This window comes from Podarcis pityusensis (genome assembly GCF_964106645.2).
Source record: "Podarcis pityusensis genome assembly, chromosome: 11".
NCBI classification, from domain to species: Eukaryota; Metazoa; Chordata; class Lepidosauria; order Squamata; family Lacertidae; genus Podarcis; species Podarcis pityusensis.
In genome coordinates, this window is record NC_138036.1 from 41,183,384 (window position 1) to 41,198,918 (window position 15,535).

General features: G+C 39.5%; 1 protein-coding gene across 3 annotated transcripts in view; it reads right to left on the reverse strand.

Annotated features, from left to right (window-relative positions):
• Nucleotides 1–15,535, reverse strand: part of EFNA5 (ephrin A5) — a 219,093-nt gene that overhangs the window by 133,139 nt on the left and 70,419 nt on the right. The window contains exon 1 of one of the 3 annotated variants that reach the window (XM_080973196.1): nucleotides 14,839–15,040. The exons of the other annotated variants lie outside the window; for them this stretch is intronic. Within the exon in view, the coding sequence (XP_080829322.1) occupies nucleotides 14,839–14,906 (68 nt within the window). The 5' untranslated portion in view covers nucleotides 14,907–15,040. Of the gene's footprint in view, nucleotides 1–14,838; nucleotides 15,041–15,535 lie in introns of those variants that run through there. 3 annotated transcript variants of the gene reach the window in all.

Consider the following 15,535-nt stretch of genomic DNA (forward strand, 5'->3'; position numbering starts at 1 on the left):
ACAAAAACACTGCTAGATGGTATTTTGAAATTCTTTTTGATTTGGTCATGAGATTTTCCTTAGACCAGGAGATGCCTGGATTGCAATAGTCTACCAGTTTAATCATAAGCCTCTTAAATTTTAGTCTAGTAGGCACCCAATGTCTTAACAGCACCTAGCAGCAGTTGAATTCCTTCAGTGATGCTCCAGGCAAAAAAACAGAATCAGGGAGGGAAACATTAGACATAACTTCAAATGAATAACTGAGCACAGTCATCCATCTCAAATCAGCAATGCAGATACCACGGATCACCCAATGGCAATGATATCTTAACTGGGAACCCAGATCTTTCAGCTTTCCGGAAATTAGTGTCTAGTAGAGGACCTCAATAGATGACTAGGAAGAACCTGAAAAACAAGCAACTTTGAGGAATTTTCTGCTTGAATCAGGAATGCTTCCAATGTTTCATGTTTCCTGCAGATTCTATGGAATGTACTTTTACAGAGAATAAAACATACAGCTTGTATGCACATGTGATGGTCATGCACATTTTATATCTCACTGTGTGTACATTTGCCTGGAAGAAGTGGCCAGGGACAGGAAATCTGCATGCTTCCCCTTCAAAAAACAAAACAAAAAAATGCTATCCAAGCAGGTAATTCATCATATTGTCATCAGTCTGCCTTCAACTACAAGATTTCAAGCCAACTCCAGCATTCCTGATAATTAGATGTGGACCCTGTGACCAGCAGGAACCTCAACTGCCATAACAAAAAACTAGTTACTCTTGTGCCCTTCCAAGTCTCTCTCTCTGCCTGGGTGTCAAGGGTGAATGTGTCCGGGGAGTTTCTGTTGATAAACCACAAAGATGACAGGCATCACAATACAGAATTAAGGATAACAAGCAACTTGAAGAGTCATGTAGATTTAATGTGTAGTATCACAGAGCTGGAAAGGAACCAAAAAGCCCTATCCAAGTATCAGTTTCTGATATAGTTGCTTCAAATAAGTGTGCATTTTTTATGTTCACAGTATTTTCTACATTTGTCTAAGCAAAAAAATGGTGATAACCTGTGGGGCTCCAGATGTTGTGGACTCCAACTCCCATAAGCCCCAACAAGCATGACCAATGACCAAGGATAATGGGAGTTGTGGCATAGCAACATCTGGAGGATTTCCCCATCCCAGCTGTCTTAAAATCAAGACATATGTGGATTTCTTACTAAAGAAATATGTTTATCACAAAACTGATTCAGTAAGCAAGTAACAGATTTCCCAATGGATTATACAATTTCCCCCTTCCAAAGAAAAAACAGAATGTATTCCAAGTCACAGCATTCAAATGAGACTTAGTCAAGTCTCCTGCTTCAAAAACAGTCAACCTTTCATACAGTTGTTCAGAAACTTCCAGGAGTGTATATTCTATACAGTCCAGAATTAACTTGTTCTTGATACCTAATTAAAACAGATGTGTAAAGTTCCTGGAAATTTTGAAGTCGGGGGGGGGGGGGAGAAAAAAGCATTCCTGGATTACGAAACAGGAGGGACCTACAGTATGGAGAAAAACAGAAAAATATGCCCTACTTACGTCAAGTAAACTTCACTTTTTTAAAATAGCAAAACATACTGAGCAGTACGCTATGCTATTGGAGAAATCTTGGGTACCAGTTGCTGGAAACCACTGGAGGGGAGAGTGTTCATAGAATCATGGAATTATAGAGTTGGAAGGGACCATGAGGATCATCTAGTCCAGTGTTTCCCAACTGGGGGCCCCAGGATATTCCAAGGGGGAAATAGGTGAAAATTACGTAAATGGGGAGGCCATAGCATGAGGCTAGGAGGCCACAGAGGGATGTGAGAAGTGAAGGGGGGAAATTGGGGGGTTTTTATTTTTTTTAATAATCCTGATTTGACTGGCTATCCACTTGAAAGTCAAAACCACAAGGTCTTTTCAAGTGTGGACACTGCACCACGTGTAGGTTTGCATTACAAGCAAAAGAATTATTTAATAGTGAAGGCTTTAACTTTACTATACAATCATTTGCCACGTGTGCCACAGCACTTATGGCTTGTTGTATGTCAGGCAAACCATAAAACCAATCAGGATCAGGATATCAGAGCATCACTCTAGAATTAGAAACAAAAACGTAGAAACACCTTTGGAACAACACTTTATTAAAGAATCACACACTGAAGATGATTTAACATTTTTCATTCTTTGGGCTTGCCAGGGACCTCTAGATCAAGCAAGGAGGGTCCTACATCAAAAAGAAAGTAGGTTTATTTTTCTCTTGAATACACTTCATCCTTCAGGGTTAAACACTGAATTAGATTATAGCTGTTTTCTTTAACTATATATTGGACAAACCTTTACGATCATATAGTATGCCTGTTGTAACATTTTACTGTTTGTAGCATGTCACTGAGCAATGTTCCGTTAAGAGTGAATGAACATGAATTATCTGCACCTGTTGCCTTAGTTAGTGTCCCCCCCCCCCTTATATTGTACTCAGACTTACTGGTTTACCTCGACTGAGAACCTATTATGAATAAGTTCCATGTAGCTGTTATATACAGTACCAGTTTGTGCATTTATTATATCCTTGTATGTTTCTTTGGAATTTGTGTAGCTATTATATTACAGAGTGTCTATGATTTACCGTATTTTTTGCTCTATAAGACTCACTTTTTCCCTCCTAAAAAGTAAGGGGAAATGTGTGTGCGTCTTATGGAGCGAATGCAGGCTGCGCAGCTATCCCAGAAGCCAGAACAGCAAGAGGGATTGCTGCTTTCACTGCGCAGCGATCCCTCTTGCTGTTCTGGCTTCTGAGATTCAGAATATTTTTTTTCTTGTTTTCCTCCTCCAAAAATTAGGTGCGTCTTGTGGTCTGGTGCCTCTTATAGAGCGAAAAATACGGTATATGATTTAGAACTACACACAGCTGATGAAGCCCCTTTGGGTGAAACAGGGGAATATCCAGGAATCCTTGTCTTGTCTCCCTGTGCCAGCATCTACCAGTACCAGTTTCTTTTGTCTACCAACTTTATCATCTTCATTAGACATTTAGAAGATTATTTCATGTCACTCTTCTAAGGAATACATCAGACAGAAAAATACAAGAGAAGATGAAGAAATTAGAAATGAATGTATTACAGCACTGACAAAATAGGATTTGTATTTTGTACATACTGGACTTGGTGGTCTGCTGTATAAGCTACATTTTAATATATTATGTCACGATGTTGATTTTGACACTATGAGAAGCTGTATCTAATTTTTGAGAAGTAGTTTCTAGTAAATAACTTTGCAATTGTTACGTTTACGTGTTTTTTCAACTGGCTATCCACTTGGCCAATCACAAGTGGGTAAGTGAGCAGCACACCAGAGCCTAGAACTTCTTTTTGCCAAGTGTGTTTTCTTGGAGCAGTCCTGGATTGTTTCCGGTTGGAGGGCAATCACTGAGGCTCCCATTTTGACCGGTAGGGCCCGCGATCCCAAATCCCCATGTTAGCTGAGTGAGGTGGTGGGGTGGCAATGGGTAGGGCTGGGTGAGCCGGAGCTGCTTGTTGCTGCCACCAGTTCTGGGCCCAGTGGCAGCCTGGGCCTGACTCTGCAAAGTGCAGGGTGCAATCCACCCCAGCGCCTAGCCGAACAAGGTTGTATGGTGCTAACTTGCATCTAGTAAATAACTAAGTGTCTACTTAGAAGAAAGCCGCACTGAGTTCAGTGGACCTTACTCCCAGGCACGGGTGTGGGGGGCTATAGTGTTTTATCTAGGCAGTCAGGGTTCCTCCAGATGGCAAGATCTTTTTGCACAAGGTCAGTGAGGGCCACTTGCTTTTAAAAATTCTCCCATATATACAGAACTCCCTGTGTTCCTTTTGGACTGTATCTGTAGGTTTCTCCCTCAGTGTCAAATTAACTGGGGTCAAATAAGTATTGTTTCCTTTTTATAATACATGGAAGACAGATCTCCCTCAGGAGGTTCTGGACTCTCCTCCCTTAGAGGTTTCTACACAGAGGTTGGATGGCCATCTGTCATGGATGCTTTAGCTGAGTTTCCTACATTGCAGGGAGTTGCACCACAAGGCTGACCCTTGGGGTTCCTTCCAGCTCTGTGATTCTATATTGTTCTGCTTCAACAATATTTAATTATGTTCCTATCATTTTATGTAATTGTATTTTGTACGAATCATAAAATTATAAATAAAACATGTTCTGTTTACAAACAAAACCATTTTAATAGCTATCTTTCTATCGGTAGGAGAGGAAGCATGGGCATAGCCAGGATTTGGGGGGGGCAAGCTTTTGTTAGGGAGCGAAGAACCTCAAATTTGTATTGATTTTTACTTATTTGGGGAGTAGGCAACTGCCCCCCTGCTCCTCCTTAGCTACGCCCATGGGGGGGGCACAGGAAGGAAACAAGGTCAAAAGGGGGCCACAGTCAGAAAAAGGTTCGGAAATACTGATCTAGGCCAACCCACTGCAATGAAATAATATTTTTTTCCAGCATGGGGCTCAAAGCGATGACCCTGACACTCAGAGTATCACGCTCTACCAAGCTGAGCTATTGCAGCACTCAAATATGGGGTGGACACACCTGTTCCCCCGACACTTTTTCTCAATCAGACCTTACTCCCGCTTTTTCTAAACCTCCCTGTGATTTTCAGAAGAAGGCCTGTATAGAATTGTAATAAATAAATAAACCTAAGTCCAGTTTATTTAAATCGGAACCACTTTCCCTTCACCAAGCAGCCCAATTCTTTAAAGCACTTTTTAATTTGCAAAGTTATTTAAGCAGGGACTATCAAACTGAAATTAAAAAGAAAGGAAAGAATTAGAATAGAAGGAGGAGAAGGAGGGTTTGCATTTTTGACTTCCATTAGGTCACCAGGCTAAGAGTCAATAACCCTAGTTCCATTTCTTGCACGAAGCACTGCTTATCAAACAAGGACTTTTACATTGTTTCTGCAAGAACACACACACACACACACACACACCAATAATGAAAAAATAACTCCATATCGTTTCAGGCAGAATTGAAAATAGAATTCAGCTTTCTAATATGACTAAAGCAAATCTCATCCAGTCAACCATACAGCCTTTCAAAGCAATTATGCAAAATCTTTTCATTTGGCTATGCTGCCTGCTGCAACTATAGATTTCATAACACTTTTCATGCTATGGAGAGCACTTAAAACTGCTATTAGCACCCACTTCTATTCCTTTCCTATCTAGTGCCTGATTCCATACTAGGGGCTGGCAGCCAAAGAGAAGAGAAGAAAAGGGGAAGATACACATACTTCCCTTTCTTTACTCCTAATGTACAAGTTCTAGCATAAACAAATGATTCTGGTTTCTTGGCATATCATGAAAAAACTAACCCAATAATGTAACAACTCTGCTTGCCTACACATTTAGGATTCACATGCAAAACAGGCACACAGTGATTTTATGGTACACATCCAAAATCCAAATATAGCCAAAACAGTATTTGAAGTTCAGCTCCACTTCATATACAGTAGAAGTAGGCAGAGAACTGTAGAATAAAAAAATGCCATGCATGTAAGCAGCTTACCACATGGTACTCTCATGAAAAAAATATCTTCCTCTACCTCGCAGCAACAGCTGAAAAGGCTTTTCACACAAAGAGATGGTTCACAACAACATGCTAAGCCAAACCTTGTCTTAGGCAAGATTGTGAAAACATTGTGAGTTCCCAGAAGGGAGCTTGCAACTGAATTGTTCTTCCTTGGTCCTTTCTATTCCCATGCCACACTAACCTAAGCCAAGACAAGCCTTGGCTTAGCATGTCAGCCAAACTGAGACTTGTGGTTAAGCATTCTCCACACTAAGCTCAAGCCATGGTCAAGGTTTGCCATACTGAGCAAATTTTGTAAGTTGTGGTCACAGAACAGTTACTGCCACAAACATTTTACAGTATCCCTGCAATGGCTACCAGATATGCTGTAGCCATTAAAAGCCTACTGGTGAACACTACTGTTATAGATTTAAGGGGGAGAATCCCCCTGAACCTTAGAAATTAATAAATGCAAGGATTTTGATTATTTGTAACATGACAATGCAAGCTGCATTGGAATTCCTGTGGCTGAACTACAGAGGAACAAGAGAGAGCAATACAGAGGAACAAGAGAGGGATATTAACAATACAACAGAACTCCTTCCCCCTTGCCCCAAGGTGTGAACAGAGACTGGGGGTTTGGAAGGTTGCCAGGCTAACTGTTCTGTGAGCAAGGGTGCCTGGGAGGAAGGAGGAGTAAGAAGTGCAGCTAAGATCCATCTAGGGCAGGCTAGCTGCAGAGATGCCTCCAGAGCCAGGGCTACACTGATGTGGGGTACAAACCCCTCTTGAAAGGACCATGCTGTAAGATCTAGACTCCCTCCATATAAGCAGAATGTGTGAATAGGGGAATAAACCATATTTCTTAAAGCAATTACAGTCTCCGCTACGTCTTCAATTCTCAAAGGAGCACAGACCCAGTGTGGGTACCTACGACCACCATGGGCTCGTTACTGTTCGGCAGAGAGAGAGGCAAGCAGCTGACTTCTGTAATAGCAATTTTCTGCAATTGATGTTCAAGGTCTGTGTGATGCGAATAAGCACGACATTGTTCAAATAGGCTTTTAATGTAAGTAGTCTCAATCCACATCAAAGGTGGCTAACCTGTGAACCTCCAGATGTGGTCAGACCCAACCTCCCCCCATCCTTGACCAGTGGCCATTCTCGCTGCAGCTCATAGGAGCTTGAGTGCAACAACCTCTGGCAGATCACAGGTTTGCAATCCCTAATCTTACAGCACAGGCATATTTGAAAAGGCAGCAATGGTTAAACTGGCAGATTTGTTACTGGTAAGGAACTAAATGATTCAGAAATAAGGACAACGTTTTTAAAAGCATTACAAATCTAAGCGGCAGAAATGACAATATAAACTGAGGTCTCCTGCATTGCCTCAAGTTGGTTAAACTAAAACATATTAATTATAAAGCTTAGCATACCATTGACTTATTAGTCGACACTGGTTCATAGCTGACTGGAAATTTCAAGACTGATTTGCTTGTCAAACAGGCAGTGCCATTACATTTCCTTGATAAAGCCTTAGGACAGCTATTCTCTTTCTCATCATCCAGTTGGATGTCATATGAAAAAAATTGTACAGCCACTGAAGCAGAGAATCGTCTGCCATTAGTTTTCAGCTGCTTTCACTATAGGTTAACATGGTAAGTAGCAATAATGTGTGTTTCTGCAAATAAAATTAATCTTGCAATATTAATGTGATGTTTTTGATCAAGTTGAGTTTCAAAAAAAGGTGTTTTTTGCATTTTATATACTTTTTATCCTTTTTTGGACGAAGCACTGAATTTTTTATGGAAACTGGTCATAACTTGTGTTTAGCAACTTGTTACAAAAGGAAAACCTATATATTGTAGTAACAGCTTAATCTGTTCTCCAGATTTCCAGCCAAGTGTAATGGCTATTTTAACTGATCACCAGCTGAGAAAAATGCAGAGCTGTTTTTAAAGTCTTATTTAAAAAAAAAAAAAAAAGAAATATTTTTAAAGTATTACAGTTTTACAAATTTACGCACTGCTAATCTATCCAGACAATATATTCATAATAAATTACTACCTTTTGTAATGTATTCAGATAAAGGGTGTGTGTTCCACAGTCCAGTAATTATTTATAAAGCTGCTATGTCAAGCATCATCTATTAGTTAGGCTTAAGACACACTTGGATCTGTCAGATACGCCAAGTGTTGGATGAGTAGCCAGCCACCACTTCTCTTGCTAAAGTGCTAACCTGCTGTTTAACTGCTAAACAGTTTCTTTACTGCATTGACAGCCACAAGCAGCTGTTCGGCACTCTTCAGCTTTGCAGCACAAAGAAAATAATGGGCATGGCTCAGTGCAACTCAGTTACCAAATCTTTGCATTCAGGAAAATGTGTTTCACGCAGACTAGAATTCAGGTCCTTGCGGTGCAAGCCTCATACCATTCAGTGAGACTTACTTCTAAGTAGACATGTGTACATGAGTTGGTGTATAGGATTGCCCAGTCAATCAAGAAGACTTAATTTCAGTATGCACCTTTGAATAAAGCAGTAGCTCTAATCCAAAAGATTAATGTGGAGCACAAAGATCTTTTGTATGTGAAACGAGTATGTCTAAACACTTACACTATCCCTGTTGTAAGTGCAGTTTGTGTGCGTGTATTAATATGTAATTCTAATACACGGGTAGGCAAACTAAGGCCCGGGGGCCAGATCCGGCCCAATCACCTTCTAAATCTGGCCCGCAGACAGTCCGGGAATCAGTGTGTTTTTACATAAGTAGAATGTATGCTTTTATTTAAAATGCATCTCTGGGTTATTTGTGGGGCAGAGGAATTCGTTCATATATTTTTTTCAAAATATAGTCCAGCCCCCACAAGGTCTGAGGGACAGTGAACCGGCCCCCTGCTGACAAAGTTTGCTGAGCCCTGTTCTAATACTATGCAAAAGCAATTAACAGGTACAAGTACCATGACTGTATTTTATTACAAACTTATTACCTAATAAATCTTGGTAAATTCAGACAATGAAACTATTAGAAGATGACCACTAGAAGTTATCATGTTAATCTAAGGCATCAATATGTGCCTGCTCTATTTCCAACTATTATTTTGTACAGAGAAATAAGATTTCAAAAGGACTTTGCCATATAAGCATTTTATAGGTGGAACTAAGGCAGGACAGAGAGGGGTCAAGGTTTCATGTTTTGTTCCCACATAAAGAACAGGAGATACAGTATGCCAAATGTCTGTAAAAACAAAATATCATCATAAATGTTGGCAATCTCTCTCACAATCTCAAACATGATCTATCATTGTTATTTTTCAAAATGAAGACTGACTGTATTTCCTTTGGATACATGTTCCAGAAGTCTCTCAACACATTGCCTTTTTGCAACAGAAGTATACTCAGAAATAATTTAACTCACACAACGAAAAACATGCATCACCATACCTGACCCTTAGTCACCACCAAGCTCTCCCACACAATCTCCCACTTTCCAAATAATTCAGCTAAAAACAGAAAAAGCAACTTCTTGAAAGAATTAGAAAACAACTAACACCACGGAAACACACCAAAGTTTTTCTTAAAAAACAACAACAGTATAAATGCTGATACAGAAACCTATCTATAAATTCTAGGTCTGAAGCTACTTTATAAAGAAACTTATTCAAACATTATCACATATATTAGAAACTGAAGGCTTTTAACACAATATTTCTGCTCATTTAAAATTACTGATTTCCTCCATGGGTTCAAACCAAGACCACACCTATTCATTGGAAGTTGTAGCAAATGAAGTGGAGTAAACATTAATGAATGAGTGAGATCTGGTCCTATTTAGGAACACTGACTAATCTATAGACACATCAGAAGATAGTTATTAGGGTTCTGGTAGCAGGTGACAAGCAAATAAATTAACCCTCCCCATATGTGGAAGCTGTGGATACAAAATGAAAAGATCTAGGACAAGGATCTTCCTCATAAGTCAAGGGATTTTTTAAAAATCCAAAGAGCTTTCTGCATACAAAAAGCTAGTAAGTTGAGGTATGTGCTTTTAACACCATGTAAGCTTCTATTAAGGGTTGAATTAACAAAGTTAACAATTTTCAGGGGATCAGTAGGTCCATTTGGAGTCGCTTTTTTATTCTGACACATTAGTTTTCCATGCCCCTATGAATCTGTTCAGTCACAATAACTAGACTTTATTCTAAACATTTCAAGAGTAATGATCTTCTAACTGTTCCTGCAGAAGCTCTTATATGTTCATGAACACTTCTCCAACACTCTCCACCCCAGTTCTCTCTTGGATATCAAGTTATAAATATGATCGGGACAAAGTAATGTGAGCCAGCCATTTGTTTAACATAGCTAACCCCAAGCTGTTTGTGCTTTTACAAGCTGTTAAGCTCCATCATTATATCAGAGTCTCCAGGAGCCCAAACAGAAGAAGGTCACGTCTTTGAGAAACTGTACACTCCTTGCTTTGTGGTTTACCCTCTTGGGTTTGTTGCAATATGACCTTTGACATGACTTGGAGCTTGAGGTTAGAAGGCAAAGCTGTTCCAGCAGATTTTGAGGCCAATAGCAGTGTATCAGAAGCCCCAAGACATAGTTGCAAAGTCTGCATAGGATATAATTGTAACAGGTCAGTAAGCAGGATGCTATCTATTAATTTATTCTAAATACTTTTATATCATACTTCCAGGACAGTTTACAAAAACAACATAATACATAATACCAAAAAAATGCCACAAAATAAGAAAAGCAACATTAAAGTTGCATCTAAAAAGCTCTGGAAAATAAAAATGTTTTCATTGGCACCGAAAGCACAATAAAGTAGGCGTCAGACAAACCACATTGGAAAGAGCGTTCTAGAACTGTGGTCCCACCACCAAAGCTGCTCTCGTAGCCTTCAACCTCACCTCAGATGACCAGAACACCACACAAGGGTTTTCTTCACTGTAAAGAATGGGATTGTATCCTAAATCGAACTTCCATTTCCTCTCCCCCAAAATCTGATCTCGAGTTTCATTTATTATAGCCTCCAAGTAAACAGGCTTGTCCATCCATTTAAAAATAGTCATTTGGGCCACTGAGAGAGAAATTTCACATATGTCCTGTCTTATTTGATTACATATCCTGCTTTTGCTTCATATGCAAACTGCATGCTCAAATCTACTAAAGCCATGAGCTGGGCTGAAAGTTTGAAATAGTTCGTGTATGTTAACCACCATCAACACTTCAAGCAAAACAATGCAGCAAAGAGGAATGCTATGTCTTTCTTGCTTGTGCTTTGGCTATTACACATCTTGTTTCTTTCAGAGCTCCAAGAATAAATGAGGAGTGATGCACTAGCAAAAGATAAAGAGGGAAAGAAATGCTGGAAGTGATTGCTGTGAAATATTCACAGACAATTTTTAGAAACTCTCATGTGCAAATGGATAGGGAGAGGTTAATTATAAGTGACACTGTATAATTTCTATTGAAGAGAATCCCGAGGCATGTAAAAAGAAAGGTTACGCTGAAGTCTAATAAAACATTGCACTGGAATGCTTCTTTTTTATATACAGAAGGAAGCTGCTATTGTTTTCTGGCTGGCTAGGCAGCTGGCATGACACTTTGACCTCCAACCCTGACTCAGCAAGGAGCTCATTTATGACCTTAGTAGAAATCAATCAATTAAATGAGATCATTCAGGAGAAAATCTCACAGACTGTTTGTCTTCTACCCACACAGCTATCCTTCCATTCCCAGACACATGGTGGCATACCGGTCCAGTCAAGCCGTTCAATTCACTTGTCTTCATAAACTCACCATTTTTCAAGTACGTTTGATAGGTTCTTTCCTTCAAATTCAAAGCTGCTTTCAGAGACATGTAAGTGGGTGCGAGCTTTCTATTCTTGCTGTGGATTTGATTAATTTGTGGCATTCATGTGCCTATTTCTATTCAGACAATGGAAATAGACTGGTTTCAACTCCATCTACAAGCAATTTATGCTAGAGACATTTAGATCTAAAGGAGAACAGGGGTTTTTCAGAGCGATTTCTAGCTTATGGGAAAAATCACGAAACACAATAAATAAAAAAGAGGGACCTATTTTTTTTAATGCTATTACTAAAAAAAGGCACCTATTTTATTTTTTAATCATTATTACTAAAACACATAGATAACTAGCTGCATTATCACATGGAACTATTTTAAAAACATACAGCAGAACCATCAAACCTTAAATGTGGATGTACAGAGAAACTTTTACTCCACTGAAGAGCTCAGCATGTCATGTCCACAGCACACAAAATGGGCAAGGCTTACTTATTAAATTGGCCAGGCCTAGGCAAATAAGCATACCCCTTAACAATTGTCTTCTGAAAGTCTTTCATAGGCCTAGGATGCTGTTGCGGAACATGTCATGGGAAGATCCCAGATGCAACAATGGCCCAAGTTATTTGGATTCACTGTGATCTACCAACTTTCATCAATTGAACTGTGTGAGGCAATGCCATCCCACCCTGATGGAGGTCAGGCAATCTGCTTCCCCACTGTTGCAATATGCAGAGTAAGACACTTTGACGTGAGCTGGTTTGTTATTTTTTTAAATTTCCCCTAAAAATATCACTGAAGAATATATAATAACTTGCATTACTTGCAATAAGCGAGGCAGACTACTGACAAAGCAATATTAAAGGGGGAAAGTTTTTAAAAATAATATTACTTATTATAGTTCCTTCCTTGCTTTAATTATTCTTATATATGCATTAAAAATATTAACTGAATTATTATGCGTCAGTATATATAATCTGTGGCTATGAATAAACAGTTGTGAGCAATTCTGTAATGAACTTGTTTGCCCCCAATAAACCAAGATCACAGAAAGTCCAAGATTATCCCTAATCTTCTCTCCAAATTTTTTTATTTCAGTTACTGCCCTAGCAAAAATGTTACACATCCTGTAGGTTTTGAATCTGCACAAGCTGGGCCCTGAAGAAAGTGCTCTTTAAACAGGTATCCTATATACTAGGGATAGGTGATCTGTGGCTCACAATATCCTGCTAGACTTCAGCTCTAGGCAGCAAAACCAGTGCTCAGGAATAATGGGGATTTTATTTTGACACCTGGACAGCCACAGGTTCCCCAGAGCTGTTATATACAAAAGAATGAGAATAAAGGACTTAGCCCAAACTGTAAAACATTAGATTCTAGAATTCTACCAACAGAAAGAGTATTTACTTGCTGATGGTCTGTAATACCAAAGTTATCTACTTTTGCTGCTGCTGCAGTAGCAAAACTGTATTAGTATAATTATCTTTTTAAGGCAGATGAATGGTACGGAAATGGGTTATTTTATTAAATCTACAGATTTAGTCATTTTTATTAATTTTTTTACAAATTGTTCTCAACTGTTAAAGTTTTAATATTTTCGGCATGATCAATGGCTTTTACAATTAAATTTTATTTCAAATAAAATATATTGATCTGAACGTTGGACTGAATACAGTGGTACATTGGGTTAAGAACTTAATTCGTTCTGGAGGTCCATTCTTAACCTGAAACTGTTCTTAACCTGAGGTACCACTTTAGCTAATGGGGCCTCCTGCTGCTGCCGCTGCGCCGCCACCGTGCGATTTCTGTTCTCATCCTGAAGCAAAGTTCTTAACCCAAGGTACTACTTCTGGGTTAGTGGAGTCTGTAACCTGAAGCGTCTGTAGCCCGAGGTACCACTGTATGTCATAAGGTTGATAAACTGAGGTGTTTAAAATGGACACAAAACAGGGCTGCAAAACGTACTTCTTGCAATAAGCTGACCTCTCAGTTTACAGAGATGCTGTATGCTTTTCACTTCCTTAAAAGGCTGGCAATTCACTATGGCTGTCACAGTAAGCAAGTTAGTAGTATAATTTGAATGGGCCAACTTGCACACTTTGCTCTTCCCCACTAGCATGCAGAAGAAACAAAACCAAGCCCCAAGGTTTAGTGTTGCATAGAAATCAGGGCTTGTGGTTTCTTTTGTTGGCTGTATTACAAGGAAACATTTACTTGTTTCTGATCCATTAAAAGTCATCCCTTGTCTGTGCTCAAATAGGGAAATGAAAATAGTGGCATGCAAAAAGATCCCAGGTTTAACCCTGGTTTCTCCAGGTATGACTAGAAAAGTCTATTGCCAATCAGCGTCAACAGTACTGAGACAGTTGAGCCACTGGCCTGACCTGGTATTAAGACAGCTTCCTTTTTCCTTGACTCAAGGCGATATTAAAATAATGAGGCTTTCCAAATTTATGCATTTTATCAGTACATTAAAAGCAGGATTAAAATAGTACAAATGCAATAATTTAATTCAACAGGAGTAGGAAAATGAGGAACTCTTTTGAGGTTAGGCTCTGTTTTGTGTCTATTGCAAAAGCAGAATTCACAAAAGTATGTGTAATAAACATATTAATCCAAACATAATAAACAGTGGCAAACTATTTTTTTTCAACAGCAAGCTATTGACAAACCATATGTCTACAATTAAGAGTCTGTGTAAGTGTTCCACAGATGTGTGTGAGGAATAATTCAATAAATTCTCTTCTCTATCTGTATGCAGCTCTCCACAAATTTCCTTCTTGGACCTCTGTAATCACCCAAGGAGGAGAAATTAAGAAAGCAGCAGCAGCTCTTACCAAACGCTGCTGCCATGTAATGGCAAGTTGAGTTCTGCATGAAGTTCCATTAAAAAAAACCTACAGCCTGCAGAGTTGCTTCTGTTTACATCTGCAAGAGTGTGAAATTCTCCAACCTTCACTTTGCTCTTAATCCAGCAAAGGGGCAAAGAGCACTGGAACTCACTGGGTCAAGCTTTCAAGCCAAGGCTCTTGCTGATAATCCTCACTGTGATTTCAAGCTCTGATCACATAACCAGTGAACTTTTCACTGTGCTGATAACTTGCTGTCTTGGTAGAGTAAAACATTTCCTCCCACACCCACATCATTTACCAAAAGGAAGAAAGAAGAAGAAGAAGAAGAAGAGTGCATAATCTCCGAGAAATGGAATGAAAGAAGGCTTTGTTCATTTTGATGGTTAAAAAAAAATAAAAATGGTCAAGTTATCTGCTACCTAAACAAATAGCGTATAAACCAGACAGTATCCCCCAGGCTACAAAAATAAGCTTGAGTAATCATTCAGTGGAACTTTCCTGATCAAATTGCTAACACCTTTCGTAACCTCACATCCACAGGGAGATAGTGTGGAGCTCAAGCATAGAGAGAGGACTCAGAGCATTCCTCCCGTACAGTGTAAGAGGTTTACCTTATTCCCAAGAGATGAAAGATCTGACATTCTTTTGCAGCTACATAATGTAACGGATATACTCCCATCTGGTAACTTGTTCTGGATCCCTGAAGAATATTTTTTCCCCTTTTCTGCCCATCTCTGGAACATCTAGAAGGGAAACCTCTGTGGGAGAGGCTGTCACAAAGAGAACTGCACTGAAAGGGATTTTAAAGAGATATGACTGACTGGCGTTGCCACATTTGGGCTGCGTTCTCCACCGACTGCTGCACAGCCACAGATTATTAAACAATAGGGCTGTACCTGCTTCTTTTGGAGATGGAAAGCGTAACTGAAAATGTTTCACTGGCAGCTGTTTGATCTAACAAAAAATGGGAAGACGAGTACAAATTGACTGTAAGAGGTTTCTTGTTCTTTCATGGTATTATATTCATGCAATACCTGGCTTTAACTAGCAATGGCACCCCCTGCTGGCTTCCACTCTGAACTTCCTCACTTTGTTTCTGGCTCCGCAAGCATCTGATACAGCCCGAGCCGAATCAAAGCTACCAGGTCACAAATCATTGTTTGCATCAAATCTTCATCAAAAGCTGCTTCACCCAAGCCCAAACTCCCAGGTATCCTATCAATCCTGTGCACTCATCATTCACAGCATCATATGTGACAGAAACAGACACATCTACTGTATTTTGCTGAATGCTATGGAAACCACTCT